Source organism: Lethenteron reissneri, chromosome 53 (assembly GCF_015708825.2).
Source record: "Lethenteron reissneri isolate LAM-NWPU_2019-01 chromosome 53, ASM1570882v1, whole genome shotgun sequence".
Taxonomy (NCBI): domain Eukaryota; kingdom Metazoa; phylum Chordata; class Hyperoartia; order Petromyzontiformes; family Petromyzontidae; genus Lethenteron; species Lethenteron reissneri.
Window position 1 is genome coordinate 4,067,480 of NC_083831.1, and position 15,541 is coordinate 4,083,020.

Consider the following 15,541-nt stretch of genomic DNA (forward strand, 5'->3'; position numbering starts at 1 on the left):
ACCAATATCATCCATAATACAGGTTTTCTTTGTTTGGGTTGGATCGCCTAAATATATTTCTTCATCTGCCGCGCCAGGAGATCGATTCGCCTCGACGCGCATTCACCGATCACCCCACCCAATATAACATAATAGTTTGCATACCTATCGATTTTTTGGGGGAGGGAGGGGGGTATTTGTTGTTTGTTGTTGTTGTAACTTGTGACCCCCCCCTCCCTCCTTACTGGACACATGTGACAAAGAGCTTCATAGCCCATCGGATTAACTCCTCCAGCACGCAATACAGATGCCGATTGTGCGCGCATCTGTGTGCAACGGTGAGGCGAGGTCGGCTTTCACAACGCGAGTGGACAATGCCAATGTGGACGAGCGCCCCCGTGCCCTTCCTGCCCTGGGCAATGCAACGGAGAGATTAAACATCTGACCCCAGTGTTGAATATTGCTGCCCCCCCCTCCCCCCAATACACACACACACAATTCAGACACACAACGCACACAATACACACACAACACACACACAATGCAGACGCACAACACACACAATACAGACACACAACGCACACAATACAGACACACAACACACACACACACAACACACAATCCAGACACACAACACACACAACACACACGATACAGACACACAACACACAATACGCACACAACACACACAATACACACACAACACACACAACACACACACAACACACACAATACAGACACAACACACACACAACACACACAATGCAGACACACACAACACACACACAATACACACAAAGTCGCCCATGTGCGTTCAATTATTCTCGGCAGCCCAGGCGTGTGACGTGTGCCAATTCCTTGTGCAAGTGAACACGTGTGCGCCGTGTGTTTATGGGCTCTTAAAATCCCACTGGGTGCCCTCATTGATCATTAGCGCGCCACATTCGGTCCACTGCTGGATGATGATGATGATGCTGATGAAGATAGCCGCGTGAAAAGACAAAGATCTCCCGTATAGCCTGTAACATAATGTTGGGCAAGTGCTGTGAGCGAGAACGAAGGGGTGGGAGACCATCACCACGCCTTTTGTGGCGATGTTTACACACTGAACCAGGTACTCCTTTGAGGCTGAGTCGACCTAGGGGAGGCCCATGATCGGTTAAGATAATCGAGTGCCTGGTGTTGGCAGTGAGCGGGAATCGATCTCGGGTAGCCGGATTTGTAGCACAGCGCACTGAACGCGACACCACCGCCCTTAAACTCCACCGTTTGCCCTCATTGATCATTAGCAGGCACGCTCAGTCCCCTACTGGATGATGATGATGCTGCAGCTGATGATGATGATGATATCCTCATGCAACAACAACAACCGCCATTCGCCACTAAGTGGCGGTGACGTCACCACGACGCTTGTGCCAGGCCAAGTGCACCTTGAGGCTACCACGTGAAGTGTCGAACGCCCGCTGGCAGGAGGTCACGGGGCAGACCCAGCAGGTGCCACGGGTCGACTGACCGAGATGACCGAGATGACTGGCTGATGCGCATGCGCACACTGACACACACACACACAAACACACCCCCACCCTACAAAAATGACCACGGTGTATCTCGAATTTCGTGAGCAGCAGCTGTCGCGACGCCTCTCTCCCGGCTGACTTACAAAGAGGCACAAACAACGCAAGGCTCACGTGACAGGCGCGCGGTGTCATGGGAAATGTGTGTAGCGATCATCAGCATCATCATCATCAGGCTCGTGCAGAATGTGGTGGCTTGGATATTTGGTCGGTGTGAAAATCCACAAGCGGCCACCAACAACATGAGAAGAACGGTGGCCATCGTATTTGTCCGGATTGTAAGACGCACCTGAAAATAAGACGCGTCCCTCGAACTCGTACCCTGTGTTCGTAAAGTTATACAAATCTACTCTACGAACCTCCCCCCACCCTCCATATTGTCATCCACAAGAGAAAGATGTATCATATAATCAGGAATACAATACATTATAACTATTGTGCCGTGTTATTCCTGTAACAACCATGGCCCCTTCCACGGCACGCGTGAGAGACGCATGTTTGCTGAACACGGAGACGCCTGTTAAACACGTGGGTTGTCGCGACCAATATTATCCATAACAGAGACCCAAAAAAAACTATTATGCACGGAAATGTTTATTTCTCGTGATGACCCCCCCCCCCCCCCAAGGACTGTTTTGAAGAGTTGATGAAATTCTCTCCAGAGGCTGGAAGAGTTGAATCACAGAGCCCCGTCTCAAGGCGACGCCGCGCGTCTCCCGACGTCAACATCGCGCACGGCCACCCCGACAACCCAGACTATCACGTGTTGGCGGTAACGTAACCTTAGGAACGAAGCTACATCATCAATACATTACGCGCGTGTGCAGGCGGTCCCCGTTTTTACGACGTAACGTCGTAAATCGGACGGTGTAAAATAAAATTAAAACAAATATTTTTTTAATTTTACCAGGTTAGGCCCACTGAGCTATATAGGTCTTTTTCCAGGAGCGAGCTGGCCACCAATGGTAGCTTATCGATGTAGAAATGTATAGCGGCCGCCAAATGCTCTGAAAGCATGTTGATTCTTAATGTTGGAGGGGAAAACCGGAGGATCCGGAGAAAAATACACGCAGCCACGCGTAGATAGAGAGACACGCGAACTCCAAATATACAGCAGCAGGCGTCAGGGTCGGGATCGGGATCGAACCCACGACCTCCTGTAGACCAGGCGAGGGAGTTAAGATCTCACCAACATGCAAACTTAGAATGTACAGCAGGCGTCAGGGTCGGGATCGAACCCACGACCTCCTGTACACCAGGCGAGGGAGTTAACATCTCGCTACCATGCAAACTCCAAATATACAGCAGCAGGCGTCAGAGTCGGGATCGAACCCACGACCTCCTGTAGACCAGGCGAGGTAGTTAACATCTCACCACCATGCAAACTTAAAATATACAGCAGGCGTCAGGGTCGGGATTGAACCCACGACCTCCTGTATACCAGGCGAGGTAGTTAACATTTCGCCGCCATGCAAACTCCAAATATACAGCAGGCGTCAGGGTCGGGATCGAACCCACGACCTCCTGTAGACCAGGCGAGGGAGTTAACATCTCACCACCATGCAAACTCCAAATATACAGCAGGCGTCAGGGTCGGGCTCGAACCCACGACCTCCTGTAGACCAGGCGAGGGAGTTAACATTTCACCACCATGCAAACTCCAAATATACAGCAGGCGTCAGAGTCGCGATCGAACCCACGACCTCCTGTATACCAGGCGAGGTAGTTAACATTTCGCAACCGCGAGTAGCAGCACCTATGAAGGCCGGCACGACCCACTCGTCAGTGGGTGGCCACCACCACGCCCGGCCTCCTGTCAGTCGTCCCGGTGATGATGTGTATACGCCGCACGTATTTGAGGCTGAGCCGACCTACGGGAGGCCCAGTAACGGTTCAGATGATCGTCAGGGGTGTTGGTGGCCGTGTGCGTGAATCGCGAATTCTTTGTCTTTGCCGGATTGATCGTGCAGAGCGCTCACCGCTGCACGATCACATCGCAATCACACGTAGATAGGAATGTTTAAAAACACTCGGGAGAAAGCGGGAGAGTGAGTGAGTGTGGTGGGGGGGGGGGAGCGGTGGTGCAGCGGTTAGCGCGCTGCGATACGACCCGGGGACTTGATGTCGATTCCCGCTCACGACCAACACCGGTGACGATTATCTAAATCGGTGCTGTGCCTCCCCTACGTCAACTCAGCCTCAAATAAGTATCTGGTGCGATGCGTAAACATCGCCACTGGGGAGAAAAATATGGCCGGGCGTGGTGCTGGCCACCCACCCCCTCGTGCGCCATGCCGGCCTTCATATGTGCTCGTGAACAGCTTAAATGGCACCGCTCTCCACAGACACAAAGACAAAGACAAAGATCCCCCGTGTAGCCTTAACAGACTGTAGGGGCAAGTGCTGTTAGCGAGCACCTATGAAGGCCGGAACGGTACACGAGGGGGTGGGTGGCCAGCACCACGCCCGACCGCCTTTGTCTCCCTAGTGGCGATGTTTACACACCGCACCAGGTACTCATTTGAGGCTGAGTCGACCTAGGGGAGGCCCGGGACCGGTGTTGGGCATGAGCGGGAATCGAAGCTGTGTCGCCGGGTTCATAGCGCAGCGCGCTGACCGCTACACTACCGTTCTCCTCCACAGACACACACACATACACACACATACACAGACATACACAGACACTGCCATCGCAATGTACGCACGCATGCACATGGGTCAATCTTCAAAACAAACGTTCAATACTGCCCAAAAGTCTGCACCCAACACGAGCGTCTGAGTGGCTATTCCATGGGAGTGACCAAAAAAATCACTAAAAATCACAACATCGCAAGTTTGCTTCGCTTTCCGGCGATGTTATCATCATTATTGTTAGTTTAATGAGCTGGAAGGAAATGCCGCCTCCACCCCGTCTCCACCCCCTCCTCCTCCTCCTCCTGCCAGGGTCTCTCTGCACAGTCGCCTTTTCCGCTCCCCTCCCCGCTTATAACGGACGGAGCGCGGTGAATCCCATCGGTTCCAAATCAGCACGGAGCGCAGCGCACGGACACGGAGCGCGCGTATCTCTCTCTCTTTCTCGCCGTGCTAAAAAGATCTCATTACTTTACTTCGAGTGCCGGGCGCGGGTACATTCCGTCGATGTTGCCCAGCCAGGGAGAGATATCGTGATACTTAACACAACAGCGAGAGAACATAGAAAGAGAGAGAGAGAGAGAGAGACCCAGAAAGAGAGAGTGTAGGACAGTGGTTAGGGTATTGGAATTTTTGTGGTCATCGTGTTTAGAGGAGTTAGCAGCAGCAGCGGCAGCGGCAAAAGCAAAGAGTAGCGATAGTATCGCCCGTCGCAGTAATAGCAGCATCAGCAACAGCAGCAGCGTCAGTAACGGCAGCATCATCGTTATCATCAACTGCAGCAGCATCACCGTTATCATCAGCTGCATCATCTTCATCAGTAGTCAGCAGCCATGGTCGCCTTGCTCCTGTGCCTCGCCTCACTGCTTCTCGGTGGCGTTTGCGCTACGCCCGCCACCTTCGTGTCGTGCTCTGGCAACAGCTGCTACAGCCTCGTCAAACATCAGCCGCAGCAGCACGTCGACTTCAACGCGGCGTTGACGGCATGCGAGAGGACGGGGGGACATCTCGCCACTGTGGACACCGAGGAAGAAGCAGAGTTACTGGGCAGACTCATGCGCGCGGTCGAGGATGAGACACATCGCTCGGCGTCGTCGTCGTCGTCCCCGCGATCATCATCGCCATCGTCTCGCAAGTCCAGCAGAGCTCCCGAGTACTGGATGGGCCTGCGCCGCAAGGGCTGCAGGATGGACATGAAGGGCCCCTTACGCGGCTTCTCGTGGCTGGCGCACAGCGAGTCTCGCGCCGCTGACTCCCACTACGAGAACTGGCTCGAGCAGAGCTTGACCTCGTGCACGCGTGAGCTCTGCGCCTCGCTCGTGCTCGCGTCCGTCGACGAGCCGCCGGGTTGGAAGTCGCGCTTCTGCAAGAGTCAAGCGGTGCAAGGGTTTGTGTGCGAGCACCCGGTGGGGGTCCGCGTGGCCTCGGGGTGCGCACCCCTGTCGCTGGAACAGGGGCTCCGAGCCTCCGCCGTGAGGACGAGCGCGGGCACCGCGCGCTACCTCGTGCCGTGGGACAACGGCGGCGCGGTGAGTCCGCTGGGAATCCTGCCCGTCGGGAGCAAGGCCGTGGTGGTGTGCGGAGCGACGTTCGGAGGAGATGATGGCGGTGATGATGACGACTATGATGATATTGGTGGCGGCGGCGGTGATTTTGCTGATGGGATGGCGAACGCCGTTTGCAGCAGAGGCGCGGGCGGTGACGCCGAGTGGAAGGTGAGCGAGCCACTGCCCTGCCTGCTGCAAGATATCATCGACAAGGAGCTGTCCTCATCCTCCATGTCGCCGACCTGTCCGCCCGGGTTCGAACTCGTGCGAGGTCAATGCGAGGACGTGGACGAGTGCGCGCGCGACGACCCCTGCCAGCAGCAGGGCCTGTGCACCAACAAAGAGGGCGGCTTCGTGTGTGACTGCGTGGAGGGCTACCAGCTGGTGAACCTCACCGAGTGCGAAGACATCGACGAGTGCGATTACGAGCCGTGCGACGACCACTGCGTCAACACGGACGGCTCGTACGAGTGCACGTGCCCGCGCGGCTACCAGCAAGACAAGAGCGGCCTCGGCTGCCACGACACGGACGAGTGCGACCTGGGAGCGCACGCGTGCCACCACGTGTGCAACAACACCGAGGGTAGCTACGAGTGCTCGTGCGACGAGGGGTGGCGCCTGGAGGCGGACAATGTCACGTGCACGCCCGAGCGAAATCTGCTGGACAGCACTACCACCACCACCACCACGACCACGACGACAGATTGGGTGGACATCACCCCGACCGAGTCTCCACCCAACCTGGCGTTCCACGTGCTCCTGCCCATTGCGATCGCCCTCGTGTTGGTGGTGATCGTGGTGTGCGCCGTGGCCATGGTGCTGCTGTGTTGCCGAGGCAGCGGGAAGACGAGGAAGCGTCGTCGGCAGGAGGAGGAGGAGGAGCAGGCTCCGCAGGGCGAGAAGAAAAACGAGTACGTGTGGCTGGCGACCCAAGGTTCCGCGCAAGGGGTCAAGGTGATGCCGAGACCGTCGGCCCCGACGCAGGTTCACCACGAGGGCGAGCGGGAGCTCAAGCCGAGGGGCCCGGACGATGTGGACGAGACGCGCCACTCGACAGCCTGAACGTTGTTTCTCCGTGTGGCTTGTCACGTGCGAACGTTGAACTTTGTTCGCACCGTACGTATGCCAACCGTGCTCTTCGGAGGTGATGGGGGAAGGACAAAGAAAACTAAGCACACGCAAAAAAAAAGTTCTAAAGAAAATCGTTTGTCAAGCTAGGTGATTTTAAAAGTGCGTGGTGGTTCCCAGTGGTTTCATAGTATATCGGATGGGAGAACGTTCCAGACGGCCGCAGAAGCCCATCTGAAGGCGCGCGATGCGGTGACCACCGCTTTTGTTCGATGGCAGCAGCCAAAAGCCGCTGCGAGGATGACCGCAGTTCGCGTGATGGTTTCTGCTGTTTGACAAGAAAGTGTTCACGTAGAATGTTTGTATATTTTTCTATTTTATTGCTACGCTTAGCGTGATTGCGGTGTTGTGAAACCTGGCGCATTTAATGACAGCGGTGAAACATCAATATTATCGTGATGGCGATGATTGCTTTGTTGTGAGTGATTTGTGCGAGTGGTTGATCTTCATGATTGCTGATACGTATGCTCACGATGTTGATGATTGCTGGCGATGGTTTTGAATTATCGATTGAAACGATGATTTGGTCGGTGTGAATGATGTGTGGTGGCTTGTGAGTGTCACTTCACCATGTCCAAAGGACGGGCTGCCCTCTAAGATAGATAGATACATCTCCATGGCAAGTGTCGTTCAAACCACACGTGTCAATTCCACACCTCTCATGGCGACAAGCAAACGAGGACATTTCATTTGCATTACAGCTTCAGACTGACTTTGAAACGTCAAACAATGCCCTTTTATTAAACAATGCTCTTTAATCAAACAATGCCCTTTCATTAAACAATGTAATTTTATTAAACAATGTCCTTTTATTAAACAATGCCCTTTTATTAAACAATGCCCTTTTATCAAACAATGCCCTTTTATCAAACAATGCCCTTTAATCAAAAAATGCACTTTAATCAAATAATGCCCTTTTATTAAACAATGTAATTTTATTAAACAATGTCCATTTATTAAATAATTTTCTTTCATCAAACAATGCCCTTTTATTAACCAATGCCCTTTTATTAAACAATACATTTTTATCAAACACTGCCCTTGTATCAAACTATCCATTTATCAAACAATGCCCTTTCATTAAACAATGCCATTCTATTAAACAATGCCCTTTAATTAAACAATGCTCTTTTATCATACAATTCCTTTTAATCAAACAATGCCCTTGTATCAAACAATGCCCTTTAATCAAACAATGCCCTTTTTATTAACCAATGCCCTTTAACGGCTCCGGAAGTAAACAATGCTCTTTTATCAAACAATTCCCTTTAATCAAGCAATTCCCTTTTATTAAACAATGCACTTTTATTAAACAATGCCCTTTTTTCTCAAACAATGCCCTTGTATCAAACAATTTCCTAGTATCAAACAATACCCTTTTATCAACCAATGCCCTTTTAATTAACCAATGCCCTTTTACGACTCCCGAAGTAAATAATTGACACACGCCGACCGAGCAAAATGCCTCCGAGATGGTCTATGGCAGGGGTCGGCAACCTACGGCTCCGGAGCCGCATGTGGCTCTTTACGGGCTGCATCTTGACGATGAGTACCTATGTACAGTAATGTACTCAGATGCATTGCGGCTCTTGAAATACTGAATTTTGTACCGAATTGGAAAGAAATGGCTCTTCTTGTTATTTTGGTTGCCGACCCCTGGTCTATGGGGTGGCAGGGAGGGTGGCGTAGAATCTTGCCAACGAACAGCGTTGCCCTCTGATCAGAATGCTCGACGCAATCTTAGGGATTGTGGATTCCAAAACATTTAGACAATCATCCTTCCGGGATCAGAGTTCGCACACACACACACGTATCATGTATCATGACAATTATATATAAGCACAACAATATTGAAAAATAATAACATAATGATCTTTGGTTCTTTCGATAAAGTCCCGTAGGTAGAAAAATAATAGATCACGACGCTTCATTAATAACATAACGATAATACCAAACATTTACCAAAGAAAGATTGGCCCCGGTACGACACTGTCAAGTGTGGCCCGCGCCATCCCATCAGCAGCGAAGAGCGTTCACATCTGTAACAAAGACCTTCATAGCTCATCGGATTTCCTTCCGGAATAAATAAAGATTGCGATTCCGTGAAGAAACCGGAGAAGCAGGAGAAACTCCGGCATACGAGGGGGAGATATTCGTCACTGACATCTCCTGGCAAGCCCTGGGTGGGGGTGGTGGTGGTGGTTATGATCACCATGCGAGTGCTAACCAGGCTCAGCTTACATCCCGAGTGATGACGTTAACGGACGCATTCCATGGTGATTTGTCCGTGATCAACGGTGGATGTCTTCATGGATAGACTTGTCTCCGTCATAGCAATGCGGAATGGCCATCAACGTACTCGAGGCCGCTGATGAAAATGGGCATTGAGGAAGGACGCACGGCTAAGGCTTCGTGAACGTATCATTCGGGGCCAGATTTGTGACAATCTGAAACGGCCGGGGTTTTTCGTAACGATCCACACGTTTGTTGCAACGAGCTTCCACGTGCTGATGTTGACGCCGCGGGAGCTACGGAGAACGGGCTGGTTCACGCCGTTCCAATGCGATCCGCAAGCCGTGTCCCGATCGCTCGTTGGCGCTCCTCGTAAAGTCACCGCGCCGTGCATTGCGCACGCCGCATTGCACGGCGCGTGGAGCAGCATTGGGCATCGATCGATAGACATCGGCTCGCGCCGACACGTGGATCACGTGACCCGCGCGCGGCCACCTCGACTCTGGACCCACCCCGCCCTCCTCTCTCTCCCCGCTGACGCCCACTGTGAAAACAGACGCCGGTCCTCCTCACTTCTGTTCACTCCTTGCTCCTCTCTTCAGTCTCTCGCTCTCTTCTCTCTCATCATCACCACCCTTTCATCATCACCACCCTCTCATAATCACCACCCTCTCATCATCACCACTCTATTATCATCACCACCCTCTCATCATCACCACCACACTCTCATCATCACCACCCTCTCATCATCACCACCCTCTCATCATCACCACCCTGTCATCATCACCCTCTCATCATCATCACCCTTTTATTATCATCATCACCACCCTATCATCATCACCACCCTCTCATCGTCACCACCCTCACATCATCAACACCCTCTTAGCATCATCACCATCACCCTCTCACCACCACCATCACCCTCTCGTCCCCGACAACTTGACCCAGTCATTCCTTCTTCCACCCCCCTCCCTCCTCCTCCTTCCCTTCCTGCCCAGCGCTCCTCCTCATTCTCCTCCCTGCTGTCCTCATCTCGAGCCGTGCCCTCTCTCCCCCCTGCCGCTCTCTGCCGCTCATCCTGCTGCCCTGCTGCCCTTTTGTGCAACTGACTCTACAGCCCCTTATCCCTGGCAGGTGGTGGTGGTGGAGAGGCCACTGGTTCTACAGTTTGTATTTAAAAAATAACATCGTGCACGGTCTAGCAAGCAACCGCATTCGTTCCTGACTTTGTGTGGTTTTTTGTTTGTCCCCGTGGCTTACATCCTTGACGAGTGGTGCCACCACGGGTTACACATCTTTCACGTGTTTAAAAATGCACACAACAACAGCGGCATTAATAATAATCATGAACATCATCATAATCACCTCATTAATACATTTGGCATTTGCTCCATTCCTCATTGGGCAGGTGCTGTCACGAAGGAAGGCGCAGCTGTGTTTCACAGACAGGTGAAGACTGCCTGCCAATAGTAGGGGGCTGGATGGGATGGACACACGTGTGTGCGTTGAACTTCTTTCGCACCGTACGTAGCCAACCGAGCCAACCGTGCTAATCGGAGGTGCAGTGTTGAGTCTATGGGCAGTGCTGAGTCTATGGGCAGTGCTGAGTCTATGGGCAGTGCTGAGTCTATGGTGTAGTGCTGAGTCTATGGGCAGTGCTGAGTCTATGGGCAGTGCTGAGTCTATGGGTAGTGCTGAGTCTATGGTGTAGTGTTGAGTCTATGGGCAGTGCTGAGTCTATGGGCAGTGCTGAGTCTATGGGTAGTGCTGAGTCTATGGTGTAGTGTTGAGTCTATGGGCAGTGCTGAGTCTATGGGCAGTGCTGAGTCTATGGGTAGTGTTGAGTCTATGGGCAGTGCTGAGTCTATGGGCAGTGCTAAGTCTATGGGCAGTGCTGAGTCTATGGTGTAGTGCTGAGTCTATGGGCAGTGCTGAGTCTATGGGCAGTGCTGAGTCTATGGGTAGTGCTGAGTCTATGGTGTAGTGTTGAGTCTATGGGCAGTGCTGAGTCTATGGGCAGTACTGAGTCTATGGGTAGTGCTGAGTCTATGGTGTAGTGCTGAGTCTATGGTGTAGTGCTGAGTCTATGGGCAGTGCTGAGTCTATGGGCAGTGCTGAGTCTATGGTGTAGTGCTGAGTCTATGGTGTAGTGTTGAGTCTATGGTGCAGTGTTGAGTCTATTGTGCAGTGCTGAGTCTATGGGCAAGTGCTGAGTGTATGGGCAGTGTTGAGTGTATGGGCAGTGCTGAGTCTATGGGTAGCAATGCTGAGTGTATGGGTAGTATTGAGTCTATGGTGCAGTGTTGAGTCTATGGTGCAGTGTTGAGTCTATGGGCAGTGTTGAGTCTATGGGCAGTATGTATGTCAAACTTCTTTCGCACCGTACGTAGCCAACCATGATCATCGGAGGTGCGTGGGTGACGGGACGATGCTGCTCTGTGGGTTTGATCCAGTGACGGCCAGTGGATTCGACAAAGCATTGTAAAAATACCCAAATCAATATTATTATTATTATACGTATGCAATAGTATTGGTGAAGAATGTCCTGAGCCTCGTTGCGATGAGTTCGCTCTGTTAACGCCGCGACAGCTCCGAGCGGCTGTTTTCTGAAGGCGGAGTATGAACGAATGAATAAAAGCGCGTGTCTCTATAACGCCACGCTCTTACACTTGGCAAATAGAACAACAACAACAATTTTGTAACACGTGCTAAATTAAGGACCCACTCGTGACTCAGATCGTACAGTTTCACAGAACGGACGCACACGGTGCTTTGCAATAATACTCATACTTTTAATAGCAACGTTATAATGTCGTGTAACTCGTACCGTTTTCCTTCACTCTCAGAGAGAGAGAGAGAATGGAGGGGGGAATGATTACATAGAAATAACGATTCCTGTGGGAAACTACAGACAAACAGGGGAGGCGACCAGAACCCGTACCAACAATTGCCCAAGTTCTGTGTTCCTAATCAGTGGCGGCTCCTGCAAAATCTCTCAGGGGGGGCAAATGTCTGGATGATTGGTAAGGATAAGGTCCACCCATGCAATGAATAAATTAACAGCAACTTCACTTCTTTAATATTAATGAAAAATAAAGTGACTCTTACAATACATCTTGTTTGTTTATATACTCACTATTAAAACAAACCACTCAAGTTTATTTTATTAAAGATTCCACTAGGTAGCGATAAATTATATTGTTGGATGAAACGTGCTTACGTATGATGACGTAAGCACGTATGATGACGTAAGCACGTTAGTGCAAGCCCTCCCGGAAGCCATAGAGAATGCATTGCAGCGCCCCCGTTCGAAAAAAAACGCCTTTAAATGTAAGTCTATGGGGCCACTCGGGGCGATTCTCAGCCGGAGTGAAATCGCCCCAAAAGAGGCGGTACTCCACAGAACGTGACATGACGCTGATTGGACTATATCCAGAGGCTGACAGTGACGGCTAGCGTGACTCTGTGGTTGAATGACATTGGTGGTGCGTCGCCCAATCGCCCTAATGAAGAAGCCGCCCCTGGTTCCTATGTGTATGTGTGTATGTCGAACGTATTTCGCACGGCACTGTGCTAATCGGAGGGGTACGCGTGTGCCAACTCCATCCATGCGTGTTCACGGTGACAATGACGATGACGACGGTGTAGGACGTGTCAACTCGCATTCGTAGTTGTGATCAGTATCGAGGAAGGAAGGTAACGCAGGAGGCAGGACAGCCGTGCTGTGGAAGGATGACACCAAGAGCATCCGGACAAAAAGCAATTGCAGCGATCGTGAGAAAGGGAAACATGTGGGTTGTGGGTTGGTGGTGGAATTGACGACGAGGAACACAAGATGTGGAGTCGTGGAGCGGACGAGTGGAATGGGAGACGATGCGAGAACGGAGAAGATCGACACGGGGCCATCCGGCAATGCCAGGTGCCGCTCTCCCGGGACTGATGTACGGGCGAGTGTTTACGACGTTGTGTGTTCTGGACACGATCGCCAACAGTGAAGGGCTGCTGCTGCTCGATTTAAACGGGAAGCAGGTGGATTGCTTCACTATTCTGGCAATTCGCGCGATGATGCTGGATGTAATATTATTGCCAGCGAAACGTCGGGCGACTCAAATTGTAAACGTTGTGGATTTACTCTCCACGACACGCCGGTGGGCTGAAGTGGTAACTATTTGGCGCTTTGTTTACGTGACAAATCCCTGACTAATTGGCTGTGTCGGGTGGTGGAGGGTACTCTTTGTTTTTTTCGGTAAAGTCACGTAGGTAAAAAATTAAACGTGACTTTAACCGAAAAAAACAAAGAGTATGAATCGTTGCAGTCACGAAAACTTCAAATCTAGAATTAAGGGTGGTGGAGGGTTTCAACACATTTGTACTCACGCCATCTAACACCAAAAACCTTTGTCGTGAATAATACTGGTCGCGAAAGCCTGCTACGTTGTTAAACTGAGTGAAAAACTGCTGACGAGGGAATGGGGGGGGGGGGGGGGTCTGACCCAACGGGTTGTACGGGAGAGAAGAACGGATGGGTTTCACGTGGATGTGGGCACAGGCTCGGTGGCTAGGAGATGTTAAATCTCTCGCCTGGTATACAGGAAATCGTGGGTTCGATGCCGACCCTGATGCTTGCTGTATATTGGGGGTTTTCGTGTGTCTCTCTCTCTCTCTCATCATCACCACGATGGCTATGAGACGTTAACTCCCTTGCCTGGTATACAGGAAATCGTGGGTTCGATCCCTGACCCTGATGCCTGCTGTATATTGGGGGTTTTCGTGTCTCTCTCATCATCACCACGGTTGCTAGGAGATGTTAACTCCTGGCTTGCTATACTGGAAGGCATGGGTTCGATCCCAGCCCTGATGCTTGCTGTATATTTGGAGTTTGCGTGTCTCTCTGTCTCCCCCCGTGGTTGCGTGGATTTGTTTTTTTTTATATCCGGGCTCCTCCGTTTTTTTCTCCCACTGCATTTAGAATCAACGTCACGCGTTCCGACTATTTGGCCGCTCTGAATGTCCACGTGATGACGAGCCACTTCGTTGAGCTGTCACTTGTGAACGGCCAGATCGCTTGACCTGGTAAAGAAAAATACAGAATTCGTAATGGTCAATATTCGGGGGGGGGGAGGTTCGGGCCATGGTGGGCGATTTGTTGATGCGTTTCTTTGCATCGATGGCTATTTCACAAATTGTCAATTTTTGCTGACTTTCGCATTGTATAAATTGTTAATAATGAAAAGAAATAAAGCTACTATGACTGACTACTAGATGCAATACTTGCGCTCGCTTCTCGTTTCATTCCTCGACCCTTGCACACTGCCCCCGTACATCTAATCCACTCGATTATAGTTACGGATTTTTTTGTAAAACTACGTAAAGCGCCTTAAGCTACGGGGCTCTATAAAAATAAAGCAAGATTAAGATCATCTTGTTATCGTCATCGTTGTGTCTGTAATGCACGTTGAACTTCTCTCGCACCGCCGTACGTAGCCAAACGTGCTCATTGAAGGTGCGAGTGATTGACGACAAACACCAAAACACAACAATAAGCAGTCGTTACCATCAGCCACGGTCAATCCACTGCCGAATGAATTCCCCCCAACCAACGTTGAAGACATCGCTCACAGTCCCGCAAGCGATGCCACAAATCCATCTCAGTCTTTACTACACACCAGAGGTCGCAACCGGGTACCCGATACCCGGCGGGTAGCCGTTTGCGACCCTGGTGCGGCCGGGTACTGGTACGGGTAAGGAATCAAAACCCGTTTGCGACCTCTGCTACACAAGCAGCTGATTTCATCGTTTAAAAAACGATTTCAAAGCCTTACAACAGGCTGTTAGGGCAAGTGCCGCTGACCGAGCACACATGCTAGGCCAACGCGGCACACGATCTGGTGGTTAGCCAGCACCGCGCCCGGCCGCCTTTGTCTCCCCGGTGCTCATTTGAGGTTAAGTCGACATGAGGGAACCCCAAATGTCAGCCGTGGCCGGGAGTCCAACTCAGGTAGCCGGGGTTCAAATGCCGATGCTCTAACAACCGTAATGGGACATCACACACACACACCCTTTATTAATGCTACCCCTGTCCCCTCCCTTTGATGCTGCTAATCCTGCATAATGCACGGGCATAAGTACTACTAATCACATACCTGCATTTCCCATATCCCCTCCCTTTGATGCTGCTAATCCTGCATAATGCACGGGCATAAGTAGTACTAATCACATACCTGCATTTCCCATATCCCCTCCCTTTGGTGCTACTACTCCTGCATAATGCACGGGCATAAGTAGTACTAATCACATACCTGCATTTCCCATATCCCCTCTCTTTGATGCTGCTAATCCTGCATAATGCACGGGCATAAGTAGTACTAATCACATACCTGCATTTCCCATATCCCCTCCCTTTGATGCTGCTAATCCTGCATAATGCACGGCATAAGTAGTACTAATCAC

The 15,541-nt window shown here is 51.2% G+C and overlaps 1 protein-coding gene across 1 annotated transcript; it reads left to right on the top strand.

The window, feature by feature from the left end:
• Positions 1–4,549: 4,549 nt before the first annotated feature.
• LOC133356283 (complement component C1q receptor-like) lies at positions 4,550–7,267 on the top strand. The gene has a single exon (XM_061573706.1). It carries the CDS (start codon positions 5,018–5,020, stop codon positions 6,791–6,793), a length of 1,776 nt encoding a protein of 591 aa, XP_061429690.1. The 5' UTR covers positions 4,550–5,017; the 3' UTR covers positions 6,794–7,267.
• The last annotated feature ends 8,274 nt before the right edge of the window (positions 7,268–15,541 follow it).